Source organism: Stegodyphus dumicola, chromosome 5 (assembly GCF_044657685.1).
Source record: "Stegodyphus dumicola isolate Sdum_Otavi_A_Nest chromosome 5, ASM4465768v1".
NCBI lineage: Eukaryota > Metazoa > Arthropoda > Arachnida > Araneae > Eresidae > Stegodyphus > Stegodyphus dumicola.
Window position 1 is genome coordinate 16,213,036 of NC_140772.1, and position 20,040 is coordinate 16,233,075.

The window sequence follows — 20,040 nt, forward strand, 5'->3', positions numbered from 1 at the left end:
TTATGTGGATGATTTATTAATTGCTGGTCTGGATGTAAAAGAAGCAAGTATTATAATATCATTGTTATCTAAAGAATTTCAAATGTCAAAATCTAAAAGTGTCTCAGAATTTTTAGGCATTAGACTATTGTTTGAGTCCGGTTGTTTATATTTAGATCAGAAACCATATATTGAAAAATTACTTGATAAATTTAAAATGTCTGATTGTAAAACTGCCCAAACTCCCATTGAACCAAAATCTACAGCAACTGATTTTCAGAAAGGAATTGCATTTCATGTTCATACAAAGAATTAATTGGATCTTTACTTAGCATATATTACAAGGCCAGATATTTTGTTTTGCAGTAAATTGCTTAAGCCAACTGCAGGAGCATCCTACTGATGTTGCCTGGTGTGCTCTAAAGAGAATTCTTAGATACTTGAAAAACACCTTAAATTTAAAATTGATATACAAAAAGGGTGGTTTGGAAAGGGCAAACTTATGTTTGTATGTAGATGCAGATTGGGGGGGGATGATACTCAAGATAGGAAATCAATTACTGGTCAAACTGTCCTATTATGTGGTGCTGTAACAAGCAAAAGTGTATTGCACTTTCACCAACAGAAGCTGAAATAATTGCTTTATGCAGAGGTATTCAAGATGTTTTATGGATAAAAAATGTAGTAAATGAAATTTCCAGTGTTAAAAATGTCTCTATTTTTGAAGATAACCACTCATGTATTAAAAGTATTGTTAATGAAAACTTTTCAGATAGGCTGAAACATATAGATATAAAATTAAAAGTTCACTCATAAGACTGTTAAAGAAAATAATATTAAAATTTAATATGTACAATCAAGTTTACAAATCTCAGATATGTAAACTAAGGCTCTGTCCAAAACAAAATTCTATGAACTATTGTCATTAAGCTGTTTAAAAATTGTGTAATTCTTCTATCTTTTCTATAATGTGCGATTAAGGGGGAGTGTTGAGACATTTGTAATCCCATTCTACTTGTTTATATTTCTTTGTGTTATTTTTGATTAGTTGTTTATTGTGTCTTGTTTATTATTTGTTAAAACATGATCTGTTGTAAAGTTATATACATAACCTCTGTAAACTTTTTCACTCTCTACGTGTATCTCTGCATTACTCTATAATAAATTTTTGTTTTTCGAACCATGGCATTTTCTATGTTCAACAGAAATAAATCTGGTTCAACAGCAATAAGCTGAATATCTTAACTAAGATTTATTTTGGTGATTATGCTTATAATGAGCATCGTAAAAAGTCATACTAGGGCTTGGTTTTCTGATTGAGTCTCACTTTCAGATAAACTCAGTATTTATAAGAATTAAATGCTGCAGTATTATATTTTGTTCAGTGTATATAATTTATAGTATTTTGAAATGTATTTTATGAAGTACTTTTATTTAAGGCATCACATTATTAGTGAATAATGAATGATATCTAAAACAATCTCCCCTCTCCTAGATTCGAGAAGAAGTGTTAAGATACGGGCTTGAGCCGAAAGATATACGTTTAATAAGGGAAAAAGGAACAGGTGAGGATTTGTTTCCTTTTTTTTTTTTTTTTAAGAGCTTTTAAAAGTCATTTTGTTTTCAGAATAATTAAATGTGAATATAGTTTTGATTGATTTTAGTTATCATTTTTGATTAAACAAATGCTTTTCTTTCTTTATAAGCAAATGATATTCTTCTTGCATAAGCAAATGATCGTCTTCCTTTATAAACAAATGATGGTGTTGCTTCATAAGCAAATGATACTTTTCCTGCCTTGATCTCACTGTTAAAATTTAACTTTATTTCGTTACCCAGTTTAAAATACAAGATAAATATTAAATATTTACTTTATTTTGTTTCTGTGTATTATTCCCCCCTCAACAAACTGCTTCCTTCACATTTTGCATTATTAAAAAAGTATGTAGTATACATATATTTTATTTTTACTTTCATTCAAGTATTTATTTTAAATTCCATTTTTTTATTTAATAAAATGGTATGTGTTTTGCATTAAAAAAATTTCCAGACTTTCTCTTTGGCAACTTAATTAAAAGCTAATGAATAATATTTTAAAAGCATAGCAAGTATAACTTTAAAAAATATTATTTCACAGAATGTTTATTCCCATATTATAAATGTATTACTTTACATTAAAATTTGATATGTTTTTGGACTGCAATTAGTAATTTACAGTTTTCCTCTTATCATTCAAGAATTTTGTACATTGTAAAAGTTTTTGAATTAAGTACTTGAAAATATCAAAATATTGTATATTTAATTTTCTTGAATGCTTTCTATATTTTGCATTTATTATTTTCTCTTTGTAGTGATGTATATTTGATTTTTGTTATGCATTAAATCTAAGATTTGAAAAATGCAATATTTTGTATTTTGCAGCTGTAATCATTCATTCTTTTCCCAAAAAATCACATTGAAAATCAGAATTTATAAGAAATTTGTGATTAGTATAATACAAGAGCTTACGCCATAAAGCGCTCTTATATTCTGAATTCTCTTTGTCATGAGAATAGTTTAAAATCTGCTTTTTACATTATATCTTTGAAATGTAAAAACAAAGTTCAGCTGTATTTATATATTTAGATATTACTTTTTATGTGTGTCTGGTAAGTTTAACAAAAAGTACTTAGTACATAGACCTTTGTTGTATCTATAGTAAATGAATGTTGATGTTTTATATCACTTTATACATGGTGTTGTAGGTGCATCTCGCGGCTTTGCTTTTGTGGAGTTTCAGTTACTATCCGAAGCCGTACGTTGGAAGGAACTTACCAAGGTTTTGTTGCTGCTATTTATTACTACTCTTATTTTGTAATCACACAACAACTGACTTCCTATCCAGTTCTTACTGTGGGGTTACCAACATTTTCCCCAAGAAGAAGAATGCTGAATTTGGGACTTGACAGAAATCCATACAATAAAGAGATAATTTTAAAATTTTCTTCTGTATATGAAGGAGTGTTACATTAATTTATAACAGGGTTTTCATGGCAAGATTGCACATTGCATTGAAAATACATATCTTCAAAAATTTCCCAGTGTATATGTATGCATACAGTGCTTAGATTATGAGATAAGATTTTTCAGTGAAATTCTAAATTCTAATTCGATGGATTGTTTATATTAGATTCTAATCTTCACAGCTCTATAAGGTTTTGATTGTCTGTTCCCATTCGTAATGTAAACGTAAACCATTTTTCTTTTGAAACGTTCTCTGGCATTTGTTTTTACATAAGTAACCAGTGGCTGCTTTTGCATAATTAAATCAATCAGTTGATTAAAAGATAGGGAGAAAAACTTGGCATTTAGAATAAATTATAGCTTAATTTTCAGTTTCTAGATTTAGATTCTTATATATTAATTTTGAGAGATAAAAAGTAAAAATATTATAATCGAACTATGCCAAATCAGTTCTATATGTAAGGTCAATAGGACTAAATATTAGTTTAGGAGTCCTGGAGATTTGTCTCCAAAAATGATTTGAATATTACTTTCTATGTGCATCTGTATAGATGGGTAATGTTCTGTCTAACCACTCTAGCAGTTATTCCCCCGTAGTGTCCTTGTTTTTAATTCAAAATAATGGGGAGGAAGTGAAATTTGCAAATACTTTTTATTTTATAACAAAGATTTAGAGTCAACATGCATAGATTTCTAGCTTAAATTTTGGCTTTCATGTACAGGTTATTTAAAAAAAAAGATATATTATTTCTAGCATTTAGTTTAAAATTATTTGCAGATGCATTTCACTGCTATTCAGAGATTCTGGCAACACCAAGAAATACTTGAGGTAGTACAAAGATATTTATTAAAGAGAATATATGATGTAAAGTATAAATAGTTAAAATTTCAGCGTGAGAAAGAACATGATTTATACTTTATTTGTCTTCTTTTAGGCTTGATTTATTGTACATAACATAGTAATCATTGATACAAATTTTGAGTGGTTGTCTGTGGAATGATACTGCATGCAAATTGAATACATATCTACAATTATCAGTTGTAGTTATGTGAGATGTCATCCTACATATATTTTCTTTAAGATTCAAATTGGACAACTGTATTGTCCAAGAAAGAGTTAACACTTGATGTTGACACAAGAAATATTTAATAATGCATGCAACATTCACAGTAGCAGTGGTAAGGCTTTTTATTCCAGTATTTGATACATGTAATGCTGATTATACGTAATGTCTGCAATTTGTAGAAGACAAGAATCTGGATGAAACATAACTTCCCAAATTATGATGATGTCAGGAGAAAATAATTTGTTCCTATTGACTCTTCTATTGTCTGTCTTCTTGACACCATTGCATTTGGCATTGATAAGAAAAGGTCAACTGAAGTCATAAAAATGAGCAATAAACTGCACATCCTAGTGTAGCAAGCATTTTTATACAGATCAGAAACCTAGGCTGTCGTCCATTGTTATGCTAATTCTATAGATTCATCACTGTTAAGCACAGCTGATGTCTCTTTTTGGTCCATCATGCTTATTGATATTCCAGTCTCCTCTCGTTGATATGAACTTTTTTCATTCATTGTTCACCAAACTTGCATAGTTGTACATGAATCTCATCCTTCATGGCATTGCAAACCATCATCTGCCAGTTTTATGATTCTTCCTTTCTAGAAGCCTATCAGTTATTTATATTGTTGTTTCACATTGTGTTCAGACATGTTTTCATACTGTCAGTGAAATAGCAATGGATTTTACCTTTGTAATGATTGAGATTATACGTTAACAGCCCTCTTTTATTTCATTTGAGTTATATTTCAACCTGAGTTATTTATGTATTTTGTTTGCATAAGCAGCTGAAGTTTTCATTTTGGAATTATTATTTCCATTTCGTATGATAACTAATCTGCATGCCAGATTTCAGACTTAATCCAGTTTCTCTCAACAGCAGTGTATTCCATTTCTGGTCTTCAAATCCATTCATTTAAAGTATTTATTTTAGAATTACATTGAATGTACTAATATTTTAATTAAATGCCTGAAAGGCTTTGCCATTTGATTCCATAATTAAGATATAAGATTCCGTAAGAAGAAGACAACAAATTCTTTTATGCACATAAATTTACTTGTGCAAACCCAAAAGTAAAATTGATCAGTGGAATCAAACTACCTGACTGCTTCTAGTTTCCGCTGAATTTTATTCTAAATGCACAGTGCTGCTGTAGAGGAAGATTCATCAAAAAGTGTCAAACATGCTTTTGAGATCACCCTGCCAAAAAAAAAAAAAAAATTGCAGAATTTAAAAATGGACAACCTTTGCCCATTATGTGTGGTTTCTAGTACTGTATGTGTATGCAATATATCCATTCAGAATTCTTACAATAAAATAACTTTAAAATTTCTTTTATAAGTATATCCTCGTGCCTTTTAATTTTTGTCAATGTATTAAAATATTTGAAATATATTTAGTTATCATATTAAATATTTAGTACTTATGCTTAAATGAGAAATCTGTTAAATTAAAGGCAAGAGGAAAAAAACATTTTTTGATTTTTTATTTCTGAAATTTCTTAGATTTGTATTTTCAATGATTATACAATTTTGTGCCTCTTATTAGAAAACCCTGTATTTTTTTAATATGTACTAGGAATCTGAAAAATGCAACCTACTTCTGTTTTAATTTCACCCAATAATCAAGTGTATTGTAAGTGAAATGCAGATTCTTCGAAATGTGTATGCATTGTAAATCTTTTGATGTAGAATTAAAATTTTGGTTAGGTTCATTTAGTTCCCCAAAATATGCAGTGTTAGGGCTTCCAAATTAACTGTGGATCTTTTTTTAATAATACTTTAACCTGTAAGTAACTAAATCATCCATGAAAAAGTTGTAGCTATTAATTATTTAAAATAGGTTTTGTTCTATTATAGAACAGTACTTTGAGTGAAGAGTTATAGTATTTTTACTATAGTAATGGATTTAAAATGCATTTTAATTTGAAGAATTAAAATCTTTCCCCATCCTCTCCACAATTCAATAACATTTAAAAGAGAGAGAGAGGTATAAAGAGTGTGCTTTTCATTTACATGAAAAGAAAATTTGCATCTCAAAATTTATCTTTTTTGTAGAGATTTGTTCTCCTCTGATTTTCAGTCAATTATTATATGTATTTTATTTATGCCACTCCACTGAACTTTGTTTCATTATAAAAGGGAATTATTTTTTATGCTTATAGATAAGCAGATTTTTCTTGCCTTTCCAAAAAGCAAATTCTAATATTAATTTAATAAATCATTGAATAAAATTTCACAAAAAAAAAAAAAAAAAAAAAGATGAAGTTGTTTTTTACCCAATTTACCAGTTTGGAAGCCCTGTGTAGAAAGCTGCTTTGGATAACCTAAAGTGGGACTTAATCTGAATCCTTAAATTTTCAAATTTTAAACTACTCCATTTATTTTTAGAATACTTTTTTTTTTTTTTTTTTTTTTTTTTTTTAGTGTGGGCCTGTAGCTGAGAATGTGTACAGAAATCAGATAATTTTAGGAGTTTGTAAAATAATATAACTATACAAATGAACTGATTGTATAAATTAAGTCCTCTGCTCTCAGAATTTTATACATTCCTCCTCTCCCCTCCCCCCTTTTTTTTTTCAAGGATATGGAGTACTTTGTATTTTCTTTTTGTATTGTTCTTTCATTTTGTGATGTTAATAATAAGTTTTAAATGCAGTTAATATTATTTTTAATCCAACTCTGATCTTTATGTAATCTCATATTTTGTAGAGTAGTATTGTAATGAATATTACATGTGTGGCATTATATTTTTTTTTTTTTTTTTTTTTGCAAGGGGTAATCCTGGTTTCGTTTAGCAGAAAACTTTTATTAGTGAAATACTATGTTAGAAAATAAAATTGCATTAATTAAAAAAAAAATTTTTGGTCACCCCCCCTAAAAAGGCATATTCTTCAAAAAATTTACTGTGATGTGTATGTATATATATGTAATTATTTTATACATATATATATATTGTTAAAAGTAACATAGTGTTTAAATATGGGTAGGGAAGGAAAATAGCACAGCTGATTACAATTTAAAGATGATTTCCTATAGTTTGCATTTCTGTTCATTGGTAGGTAATATAGTCTGTACTTTCAGATAGCTGGATCTGATTTTAAGCACAAGTCTAATAAAAATAATAAATAAATTTTTAGTTTTTTTTTGGGGGAGGGGGATAAAACTATATAGATTAAATTGTCAAACATGAAGCTGGAGGATACTTTTTTCTTAACTGAAGTATTACTTATTATTCTAGTAGTGGAAGTCTTTTTATTGTGTTCTGCATTTATTTAATGATTTGGAAACTATAAGACTGCATAAATGTATGCTAAAAATTAGTGCAGTTATTAGGCTTTTTTGATTGGTTTTTGAGTCATATGCCCAAATTTTTCTTTCTTGTGTTTGTGTCCTACTGACGGCATTTTTTTTTTTTTTCTCCCAGTTTAGATATCATGGTTTTATGTGTTTTGCTTTGAACTGTAAATTTTTTAATAAGGTGAATTACTTCAAATAAGTACTTTTAATCCTACAGTACACTTCTTTATTTTTAATCTGAGAGTCTGAGGATGTTCACAACCAGTTCATAAATCAGAATTTTAGAAAAATACAGTAGACTCCCTATTAGCCGGGTCGCAAAAGTTAGTTTGTTGTGGAATAGCAGAAAATTGATGTCCCAAACCTTCATCATGAAACAAAATAGTCTCTCCTGAAATTGCAAAATAGAAATGAAAAATGGATAACAACATTAATAACTGCAAATGATAACATATTGAGAGTTAATTTAATCAAAACAGCATGTAATTAAATACTTAATCTGAAATATATAAACATCATACAATAAAAAAAAAAGCAAAATTTTTACATGACTTTGAATTCAATGAGATTGTTCAAGTTCTGTCACATAAATATGTCCTTTAATTTATGACTTCTTCATTGCTAATAATGTTTATTCTGTTATTTACAATGCATTCTTCTACTTTTAAATACTTTGAACTTACAATTCCATATTTTTCACATTCAACAACTTTAATGATTAACAATATCATTCTGTTAAGTATGTGATAGGTTATTCTCTCATCTTATGTTCCTTCAACTGTCCTTCAATTAATGGAGATTTTGCGCTATCCATAGGCATCCCCAGTAATGCCCCCATTTAATCGGGAGTCGACTGTATTATCCTAGAATTGTAGGCAATTAACTCAAAACTAACACAAAAACCAGGATTTTGAATATGTCTTCCCCCACCCACCCACCCCCTCTTCTTCTTCTTCTTTTTTTTTTTTTTTACAAACAGTCTCTATTTGTAAAAAGCAAATTTAAAGTTAATTTAATTTTAAATGAAATTGAATTACAAATAAATGATTAATTATTGCTAACTAAATTTAACTTTACTATATTCTTTTCTCCCCCCCTTTTTTATTTATTTAAATTTTTAGACTGGAGTGATTCTCCCCCCCCCCTTTTTTGGTATTAATTAGATAATGAACATTTTCAGCACAGCTATTAGTAGTTTTTCCTTGTCCCCCCCCTTTGTTTTTTAGCCATTTAGTAAAATTAGAATAGCTGAGTAATTTATTTAGAGGACATTATTTATTTTTCCTTGGGAGTAAGTAGGGTAAAAGCATTTTTATTGTCTGCGAATAATCATGAAGGGAGCAATTTTGTTAATGCTGAGCTGATTTTAATAGTTCAAATAAAAACAGTTTCAGTTTGAAAATTTATGTCAAATCAGTTTTCATGCTGTGGTACTATACCTGAGCATTCTGTTATTTTAATGTTAATTTCACTTACAATCAGTATCTTTTAAATCATATCTTTTCAGATTTTTCTTAATATTAACATGTTAATCAGAAATATAGTCTTTTTTATCATTTAAACTTTGCTTATGTAATATGTTATTTCTAGTGTGATACAGAATTTTAATTATTTTTCTGTGCGTGAATGATATTTGGTAAAGGTTTTAGAACTAAAACCTCTTATGTTAATCATAACTCTTAGTAAATTCTTCCAACTAACAGTTTTAAATTGACATGCCTACAGTATTTCATTTTTGTAATCGTGATAATTTTTTATAAAATTTTTAAGGCATTTAAGTCTGTTATTAAAGAATGTTTTATATATTTACGAACTAAGGATATTTTAAATTTTGCCGCTTTCTAAAAGTTGTGTATTAAAATCATATATGAGAAAAGACCAAATGCTAATCCATTATTAAGTATTAAAATATTACCGAGTTAAATATGGTAAATAGTTTCCCATTTTATTAATGTTTTGAAATTAAGAATATATTAAAAAAATTTAAAAATTGGAAAGTTTCCAAAATTCCAAACCTTTTTATAAGATCAGGTTAGTCTTATGAAAATTTATGATTTGTTAAGTTTTTTGGGGCTAGTTTTCAGAAAACTGGAAATAAAAGTAAGTTTTCCTCAATCCGGTATTTCGAGTATTCCGAAATTTTTGCTGAGTCGGCTTGGTTGTCGAAATTCGCCGTTGCATGTTGTTCGTCTTGCCCTATCTTTGTATTCGTGGATGTTCCGTCTTTCCGTCTGCAAAGTTGGTACCCTCCTTGACGAGAGTTATCGGTTTTCCGGAATTTTATGAAATTATTTTGTAATACTGTGATATCTAATTTTTGTATTTGTTTTATGATTTTGCAGGGTACTGTGATATTCCGAGGAAGTAATCGAGCTAGTCTCCATTATAGTATCCCCAAGGATTTACTTGGTGCTGATCGTTATATGTTAAACAAAGCTGATTGGGATTGTCCAAAGGTAAATTTTTAATATGTTTATTTGAAAATGATGTTACAAGCATGTCCAAAATTACAATATAATATTCAAAAGCACTTTAGAAAAATTTTAAAATAACTCGAAGTGCTTCTCAATGTTGAAAATTGCTGTGATTAATTCAGCTTTTATTTTTATTTCAATCCATTTTTTAAAATTTTAAACATTCTTCCTCCTGTATATTTATAAATTTCCTCCTGTATATTAGTAATTGTAATTAGCCTGATGTAGTCCTTTCAATGTACAAATAATTCAAACTTTATTGCCATATGACTTTCATAAATTTTGTTTCTTTAGTGTGGTATGAGTAACTTTAAAAGAAGAGATTACTGCTTTAAATGCAACTCTGCCAGAGAAGGTAAGTATGAGAAAAGTTTTTGACCTCACTGCCTTTTCTAACTTTTTATGTTTACCTACTTCTCATTTCTAATTAATATAATCGTTTAATGACAATACATATATTTTGAAAACTTTTATAGAAACATTTGAATGGCAGCATGGTGACTGTTACAATGAAATAAGTAGTACTCCATCAAATAGTAAGTATTTCTGGCATTTTCTGTGGGAAAATATTCTTGCATTTATATGCCTTTCTTTTAAAGTATTAATTGAAAAAAGTAGTTAATGAAAAGTTTTAAGAAATGTGTTTTGGAAGTATACTGCATTAGATTTGTTTTGCCAGTGAATCATAAAAATGTCTCTCTCTCTCTCTCTCGTGTTCATCTTTTTAAAAAGAAGGAAAACTCTCTCTCTCTCTTTTTTGTTTTGTTACCTAATTTATAGTATTTGGATAATTTTATCACTATGTTAAAATTTTGTAAATTTTTATTTATTTTATATATTTGTAATTATAGCTTTGTTATTTGGAAATCTTGATGTGTTAACTACTGAAGGAAGAGTCCTAGCCATGTTGGGTCAATTAACAACACTTCCAATAAAAAGTCTTCGCGTAGTTAAAGATTCTCTTACTAATACATCTCGAGGCTATGCATTTGTTGAACTGAATTCAACATCTGAAGCCATACAGTTATATGAATTGCTTCTGTCTATGGCTGGAAATTTTTATGTTGATGGCAGACAAGGTAAGAAACAGCCACATTTGAATTTTAATCTGTTAATTTTATGATATCTTCTTCCTTTCTGTGAGTATCTGAGTTTCTTATGCACTAACCAAATCTTTTTCAGGAAGTTTTGCAAAAATAATTCAAATTTTGCTATCAAAATTGCACCAGATTTGGCACTTTGTTGCCAAATCTTTGTAAAAAGCAGATACTTTTGGCAGAAATTCAGGTTATCACTTGAATTCATTCTTTATATTACATGCTTGAGATATTCTTTCCCTTTTGTAATATCATTTCTTTAGTTGCATCTCTCTGAAATTGGCAGTTCATCATGATTTTGATGATTTTAAGATTAAAAAGATTTTGATACAGTGGTTTGTTTGTTTTATGACGATTTTTTTAACATACTTAATATTCTTATTGCAGTATCATTATATATATATATTTAGAAAAAATAACATAAAAATAAAACTTTTTACATCTGTTATGTTTTAGTATACCTATTTTTTCATTTTGACTGCTTTTTAATATTTTGATTCTGAAATTTAAGTGGGATAATGTTATAAAGCACAGTTTTAGAGTAACCTTTTATAGCAAAAAAAAATAAGTGTTATATTGAAATGAATGTCTAATTTTCAATTTTTTTATGATAAGAATTATTCGTGGTGTAATTATTTCAGAATATTTGTTAGTTTTCTCTAAATTTCTTTTCAGAATTTTTTGTAAACTCATTTGAATTAAATGAAGCCACCTATAATAGATTTTCGAACTAATAATGGTTTTAGTTTATGAAGTAAGAATTATATAAATTAAAAACAAGTTATTCAAGAACTAAATTAGTGTTAAGCAGTATTAATATAAGAAATTAAATATCTAATTGTTTGGAAATGAAGATTTTAAATTAGCATTTCTTACACACTTTCAACTCATTTACAAATATTGCCTTGTGTAATCAACCATAAAAACATACACTCTTACATGCCTAATACTGTTCTATAAAATAATGGAAAGTTAAAACTAATATATTTTTCATAATTCTTAATTCAATATTATGATCTTATGTAAAATAAAACTTTAAAAAAAAGTTGGTTAAACAATCCTTTTTTTTATTTTGTTATTCTCTTCATCTACAAGCTTTCCTCCCCCCCCCCAAAACGTAAGAATCCAAAATTCATTTTCTGAAACATAAAAAGCAATGCTTGCTTTTTATTAACATTTTTGCATATTGTATGTAGATACAATTATTTGGTAGTCTTTCATTACTTGCCCAGTCGTCCCACAGTTGCATTAAATAATAGCCATTTTTAAAAATGGTGGCTTGCTGAAAATTATATAAAACAGCAGTGAAATTAAAAACATGAGAAACATCCATAATGAAACACTAAAAATTGCATAAAAGAAACGATGTAACAAAGCTCTCAAAATTACATAAACCCGCAACAAGTTAATAGCATTAAAAACACAGCAAAGACCCATGATAAAACACTTAACTTTCCTTTTTCCAGGCTTCTGTATGTGCACAGCAATATATTTTAATATTTTTAAAAAAATGTTAGGGAATTGCAGAATTCTTGGCATTGCAGAGTAAACTAGCACTGCCCTCCTTGTACACATCAGCTTGTTTTAACTTAAAATTATCAGAGAATTGTACAGATTAATGTCATGGAATGCACGTACCTATACTTTTTACTGCTGGATTAAATGCCATATTTCTGAAGAAATTCAACATTTTCTTCTTCATTAGTAGGCAAACTCTGCATTACAATTCCTTACAAGAAAACGAAAAAAAAAAAAAGAAAGAAAGAAAAAAAAACTACATGCTAATTACAGCAAACAGAAACCACAGACATGACCCTCTAATTTCAAAACTATGCACACTGCCACTGAGATAGACAGTGGCATTATGTGGATTACCAGTTTTTTATAAAATTCTATGTTGCCTACTTTGGTGACAAAGCACTCTCCTAGGTGATTGTTATCTAGTTCGGGTAGATAATGTGATAGTGCCTATTATTTTGTCATTTTATTAACAGGAAAATATTATGTAGCTATTTTTAGATTAAAACTGAAAAGTTGTTTGTTCGTATTTTTTCATCAGCTAATGTTCTGAATGAAGTAGTGTTCTGTTTAAAATTTTTAAATGAAAAGCATAGTAAATATGTTATGTTAAGTTTAATACTTTGCAGATAGGATATGCATAATCATTATTATAAATTTAAGAGTAGCAATAATAATATTTCAAATATATTGGATATTAGTTACATTTATTTGTACATTAATTTTTTTTTAGTGACAGTTTCTTATGCCAAGAGATCATTAGCATCACGAAACAGGTAATTAATTTTCTCGAATAAATGTAATTCTAATGTGTGAGTAATTATTTCTAATGTTAATTCAAGCAGTATGACTCAGAAGTTTGTTTTTCTTCCGTGTTCTGCATGTCACTGAATAGCATCATAAGTGCAGAAAAATTTGAATTTAAAAAAGCTTTGAAATCCCAATTGGTTTTGTATGTACATTGAAGTTCCCAGTACTTTATCATAGTCCCATTTTATCAAGATGGGGGGGGGGTGTTGGATTTTCTGATTTAATGCTAGGCTTATAGTGTATCTCCATAGAAAGCGATTTGCCTTGCAGGTGCGATGAATTGTATCACTCGACTCATGACAATGCAGTTTGTTGCAAATCTTGGTTTGGGGATAAATGTGTTTGAACTTTAGCTAAGCACTCAAGCATATTACAGGGCACCATGAATGATAATTGGGAAGAAAGGCCATTTAAGTGCAGTGTGAATCTCACTTAGTAACAGAAGCTTATCAGTGATTCTTAGCCCTTTTTTATATCATCGTATACTTATAATAATTTAAAAATTTGAACAGAAGATAAGAAGATAAATTTTAAAGATTACTTGATTATTTGATTGATGTGTCCATAATATATTATGTAAAAATAACATATAATAATAATGATATTTAAGGAAAGTTATATAGAAATTCAAAATAAACAAAATTGTTATTTAATGATGAATTATAAATTACATTTAGCGTGAAATATGAGGTTAGTGTTTCTTGATAGCATCATTGGGTGTAAAAAGGGAAATGTTCTTCTCATATCGTGATCCAGATTTTAATCCAAATTCTCACAAATAAGATGTGAAGAATTGTAATAACATACGTGAAGCTTTTTGTGGTATTGTCAGATAATTGTATCTTAAGATTAGTTCAGTCTGAAATGTTTCTTTTGAATGTTTTGAAATTAAATCTTAGTTATTACACACCAAAATTAGTTCTTCCTGTACTTTCATAGTTAATTCATATATCAGTGTGTCCTTTATCACAAATAGATTTCGAACCAAGTCAATTTTTTTTTATTTGGGAAGTAATGAATGATTCTTTGCTCTAGTATTATCAAATGATCAATAACTATTAACTATTTTAAGAATTATTCTTTAACAGTCTTTTGGAATTAACTCAGACTTTTCCAAAATACCATCTTGTGCTTTATTCCTCAACCCCCTCCTTCTCTAGATCTTTAAAATATATCGGTTACGGTTAAAATATTTCCTTTCTATCCCTGTATGCTTGTATTGATGTTAAAGAATAACAGAAGTATCAGCAAGTTGGGTTAGCAGACCATTGTCATCTAATAAATTGACAAGATAATTATTATCTTGTTTAACAATTACCTCATATTTTAATTCAAACATGCGTCATTAAACTCTCCCTCTGGGTGAGTGAGTGAGTGAGAGATTATGGCACAAAACCAAAGATGATTATAGTGCGCCAAACACGTGATGGGGTGAGTACAATTGAAGAAATTAAAATACAATAAATAAAAACAAGTAGACAAATGTATCAAATCCAGAGGATGAAGTCATATAAACACAAGTTAAAACCACACATTTAAAATTCAAGATACAATTTTTAAAACAAATTACATTAGGTGATAAAAGCCAGTTTCTTTCAAATAATAAAATAAATTACAATTGACCTCTCTTCCGATTAAACGGTCGAGAGGTAAGTCACAGCTATTAAAATATTTCTGGCGAAGACTATTAAAACATGGACACTCAATTAAAATATGACGAACAGATAAACAAACATTACAATTAAAACAAACAGGCTCATTTTCAGCTTTGAGAAGATAGTTATGTGTGACTCTAGTGTGACCAATTCTGAGGCGAGTCAAAAGAACTTCCTCCTTACGATTTTTGGTTGATTTCCAATGCTCAATTCTAGGTTTTACATGTCTTAACTTGTTTTGAAGCTGAACATCCCAAATTTGCTGCCATTTTTCACGGACTTTTCCCTTGATGACACAGCAGATATCTCTAAAAGGGATAAGGCGACTAGTCAGTTCATCAGCAGATTTGGCTGCAATATCTGCAAGCTCATTTCCCTTTATTCCAGCATGTCCAGGAACCCAGCAGTACAGGACTTCATATCTGCGAATCGTTAAATTTATATGAATTTTCAGGACATCTACTACCACAGGATTCTGAGTTTTGGGAAAAGCTTCCAAAGAATTAAGAGCACTATACGAGTCTGTATAAACTATGAACTTCTTGTGGCAGAACTTCGAGATGTACAAAAGACCATAATATATTGCAGTTAGTTCAGATGTTAGGACTGAGCAAGCATGGTGTAGGCATCTGCCCTCAATGTAATCTTCAAATACAAAAGCCATCCCGACATGATCATTTGACTTTGATCCGTCTGTGTATATCGGATAATAACTGCTATATCTGTGCCTGTGCTCAGTGAAGAGCTCTCTGTAAACGATCTCGTTAGTGCTCGCCTTCACGTGATGTTTGAAAACATCAAGGAGCTGAATCCGTGAATTTTCCCAAGGTGGAATTTCAAAATCCTGTACTGCTTGGGGGTGCATATCAGAGAGGGAAAATTTCTCAATGACAGGGCGAACTCTTAAAGGAAAAGTAGGAACAGAGGATGGACGTGTTTCAAATAGTGTGTTACATTCATTATCAAGTAAGCACAGCTTATTGGGATGTTCAGGTTGGGATAAAATATTAAAATATTGTAAAAGGGACAAGATAAAGTGATGGTTCGTTAGAGTCAACATATAGGCTGTGTACAGGAGAAGTCCTGAAAGCTCCTGAACAAATCCGCAAACCCTGATGGTGAACAGGATCCAGTTTTAACAAAACAGATGAGCGAGCGGATCCATAAACAGCTGAGCCATAGTCCAGTCTAGAGCGGATAAGCGCTCTGTAAATGCGAAGCATGGAGCAACGCTCTGCACCCCAGGAGGTGTTCGCCAACACTTTTAAAATATTTAGTGTTTTGAGACACTTCTTTCTCAGGTTTAAAACATGAGAAAGGAAAGTCAATTTCTGGTCGAACGTCACTCCTAAAAATTTTACTTCGGGCGCAACTGGAATAATTGTACCATTTAGATATAACTCAGGTTCAGGATGGAGACCTCGCTTCCTACAAAAGTGCACGCACACAGTTTTCTGTTTCAAAAAAGTAAATCCCTGCTTGTCTGACCATTCTTGGATCTTATTCAGCCACCTAAAAGTGTTTTACAATTATCAGTGTTTGACAGTTTACAACCACCAACTTCGAAACAATATGATAATTTTCCTATGCAGATGTAAATCGAGATTTTAAAAAAATTGTTATTTGCAATGAACTGTATATTTTTTGGCAGAGGAAACAGCTTTAATTGTACTGTGCTCGGGCTCGTTAGCTGATCGCTAACGTCATCATTATCACCGTTAAACTTTTCTTAATCCATTTTAGGAATTCTTTTTTAATTAAAATAATTTTGTCAGAAAATTATTAAAAGTGACATGTATTGCCATTGAATCTGTTTAATTAAGTTTGACAACTCAATATTGTAACCTAACCATATGCACACATCAAGCTGGTGACTACTGTTTGTTTATCACAAGGTTGGCTCTTAACCTCTTCGAGCTGGGTAACGCAAACACGCGCTTATCGTGGAGATCGGCAGTGTCTTACGCGAGCGTCTGTCCAGGGCCGGGGGCTTTTTTGCTACTAAGCCTAAATCCATGAAATTTCCGAAGTATCAACGCATTGTTTAATAATGCTCTGTAGAGTATTTAAATGGCTTATGCTTTATAGATATTTTTATACTATATACTTTAATTACCTTATTTCTTGTTTAAATGCATATTTTACACATTTTATTTTCATTACTCGCCATGTTATGAATTTTAACATTATACATCTGAAAACTAAATATATTACTTAAAATTTTCTTTTTCGTATGAAAAATTTGAAAACAGGGATCTACACACAGTCCTACGTTACATTCCTTGCGCTCGTGATAACTCATTTGCCGTTTTGGAGGATTTTTCCGGGAATGTGAACAAACGAAGCATCGTCGTCTCATTTTCTTATCAGTCTCTTCTGAACAAAGTTTTGGAAAATGTCTTTCAGTTAATCTTTCAGAATCAATATCTGAAATATTTTGCATCATTTCTGCTATTTCATGCTCTGTTAAACATTTTCGACACTTCGACATTGGAACAGTAAAAGCAGAAAGAATTCACGTCTAACAAGATCTAATTATTTTCTAAAAACTGAACTGCAAACCGAAATACCCAATACTTTTGTGCAAATAAAACTTCTCTACTTAAATAAACAACTACCACGTGCGAATAAAGTGCGATTTAAATAGACGTCATAAATCACGCCATTCGGAAACATTTATTTGCCCTTTTGTTTTATAATCAAAAACACGTGTATGTGAGTCATGCTTCTCTCATTTTGAGTAGAAGGTCTAATGTACATGTATCTGAAAGCATATCGACATACAGTGCCATCTTGTGGCAGAAATTATAGTTTTTACAACGTTCCAGGATACTGGCACAAATACGTGACAGTCGGTAGTGAACGGGAAAATGCTCTGGTACGCCTGCGTGTCGGCCGGGAGGTGAGTGTGTTCGTTGCTGGCACGTAGATGTGACAGTCGGCGCGAAGGGGTTAATAGATAGTCTGTGGCTCTTGATAGATAGTAGCTGTAGAAATGAGTAGTCGTCTTCCCCCATTTTGGGGGGGGCTGGCTTATAATATTGCTTTTCAGTTTGCTGTCTTGATGTGCTTAATCACAAATTGAATTTCTATTTTAACATTTGCCAAAATAAAAAAATTAAATTAAAACATTAACTTGGCTCGTCCCTATTTGAAATACACTAGCCTTGTTGCTATAGCAACTGCAACCAACTAGACATAATGGCAAGAGCAATTCTGCTGGTGTACTGGCTGTAGTATACTAAACTAGTATACCAATCATGTCGGATAATATTAGCATTGGGATTAGGGAAGAATGAGAGGAGATTTATCTCCCTCTCTCTGCTATACATACACTACACATTTCGGACTTTCTTCCCAGTGTGTAGTGTTCGTTGACACGACAGGTGTAGCTTTGTGTGGGTTAAATCCAGTACTGTAATACTTACGTACATTTCAAATTTGCTGTTTTGTTTTTCATTGGACACGTTTGAGATTAAAAGTTCTGCATTTTGGTTAAATTGATCAGTTTAAGAATGAGCCAAGTCGTGTTGTGTTCAGCCAGTCCCCGCTAGGAGGTTAGAACTGATTAAAACTATCTGTATTTTGTTGCTTATAAATAGGTATTTGCAGTGGTATCTCGTGACTTTAAGATGTAGGAAAATCATATACTCACCATTATAAGAAACAAAAATTGTATTGCGTAAGAACAGTCACAATGTATGTAAGTGTTTACAATTACATATATTGGGAGTAATCACAGTATATATATAATATTGTGAGGGGATGCAAAATAATTTATTGTATGCATTCATAAAATTTTGTGCCACACTAGTGCAGCAACATATTGAGATTAACTGTGTTAGATCCTGAAAATTTGCAGAACTGCATCAAAAACATGTGTCGTAGAAGAAAGTGTTTAGAGAGACATGTTGTCATATAGATTTGTGTACTGAAGAACATTGTAGTTATTTCTAGTATCTTCTATAAAAGGATACATTTTGTTCACTCTTGTTGCAATTTAGAAAAAAAATTTCAAGTTAATGCTTACATCTAAAATAAAATAAATTAGCAGCAAAGTAAAAGTGTGGCCATTTAAAACTGTGGTATTAATAATGATTACCACACTATTGATGGTGTAAGCTTGGCAAGATGGACATGCAGGTGATCTTCTTTTTTCAAAAAGTGTACATCTTGATACACAGCACTGCTATTTGTGCTCATGTTCAAAACCTATCTCAGAGAGAAATGTTGACTCTAGTAGAAAACCAAATCTAAATTAATTAATAAGAATTGATTAAGTAAAAGCTGAATACTCCATCTACTATAATTGCAATTATAAATGAATAAAAGTGATAAAAACCATGCAGCCTTTTAATTATGTATGCTTTTATTAGTGTGCGCTTTCATCAATGTGGGTATTTGTCATGTGCACAATTATCACAGTGGTTTTTTGTTGGGGGGGGAGGGTGTTAGGGAACCAAAATGAACGTACCGTGACTAACACAAGTGGTGCTATATTCTGTGTTAACATACTATCTATAGAATAACTGTACATTAGCAATACTAAAAGTGCACTTTTATTTATAGAAATAATTATACATTTTCCTGCTATTAATGTAATACTGTTTGATTGATTAATGTAAATACTTACTGTGAGTTTTGTTTGCAGTTCTGGCAGTGCCAATGCTGCTATTGTAGCCCTTGCTGCTGCTCAATGGACTAATCAGGTATTTAAAATGATTTGTAAATTAAAACCATTACTTTTATAAACTTTGTGTATGATTTAATGCCATTTAATTAGTCACTTATGTAAATGTAAAATTTTTCCTTTGATACTTATCAAATTAGAAACAAGAAGATTCATCATATGATCAGTATTATGGTGTTACAGCATCAGCTGGTGGGACATCTGCATTAACTGACGGCTCACAAAGTAAATGACATTTTGAATAATCATTACTGAAGAAAACACTAAAGCAATTTTATATTGATAATTTAAATTCATCTGCCAAACTAACTTTTTTTTGCTTGTGAAGTGTTGTGTCTATATTTTGTCTTTTTATCCATTACCGGAAATAAAATACTTAAACATTGATATGTATTTTAAAGTTTCTTAAAATCTGGTTTAACGGAATTGTTTCGAGTTTTTACAGTAG

The 20,040-nt window shown here is 30.2% G+C and overlaps 1 protein-coding gene across 3 annotated transcripts in view; it reads left to right on the forward strand.

The window, feature by feature from the left end:
• Positions 1 to 20,040, forward strand: part of LOC118191727 (RNA-binding protein 5-like) — a 78,647-nt gene that overhangs the window by 43,691 nt on the left and 14,916 nt on the right. For all 3 annotated transcript variants that reach the window (XM_035362561.2, XM_035362564.2, XM_085816468.1), the window contains 9 exons: positions 1,475 to 1,544; positions 2,724 to 2,797; positions 9,691 to 9,804; positions 10,117 to 10,177; positions 10,299 to 10,358; positions 10,674 to 10,901; positions 13,171 to 13,213; positions 19,554 to 19,611; positions 19,733 to 19,817. In XM_035362561.2, the coding sequence (XP_035218452.1) occupies positions 1,475 to 1,544; positions 2,724 to 2,797; positions 9,691 to 9,804; positions 10,117 to 10,177; positions 10,299 to 10,358; positions 10,674 to 10,901; positions 13,171 to 13,213; positions 19,554 to 19,611; positions 19,733 to 19,817 (793 nt within the window). The remainder of the gene's footprint in view (positions 1 to 1,474; positions 1,545 to 2,723; positions 2,798 to 9,690; positions 9,805 to 10,116; positions 10,178 to 10,298; positions 10,359 to 10,673; positions 10,902 to 13,170; positions 13,214 to 19,553; positions 19,612 to 19,732; positions 19,818 to 20,040) is intronic.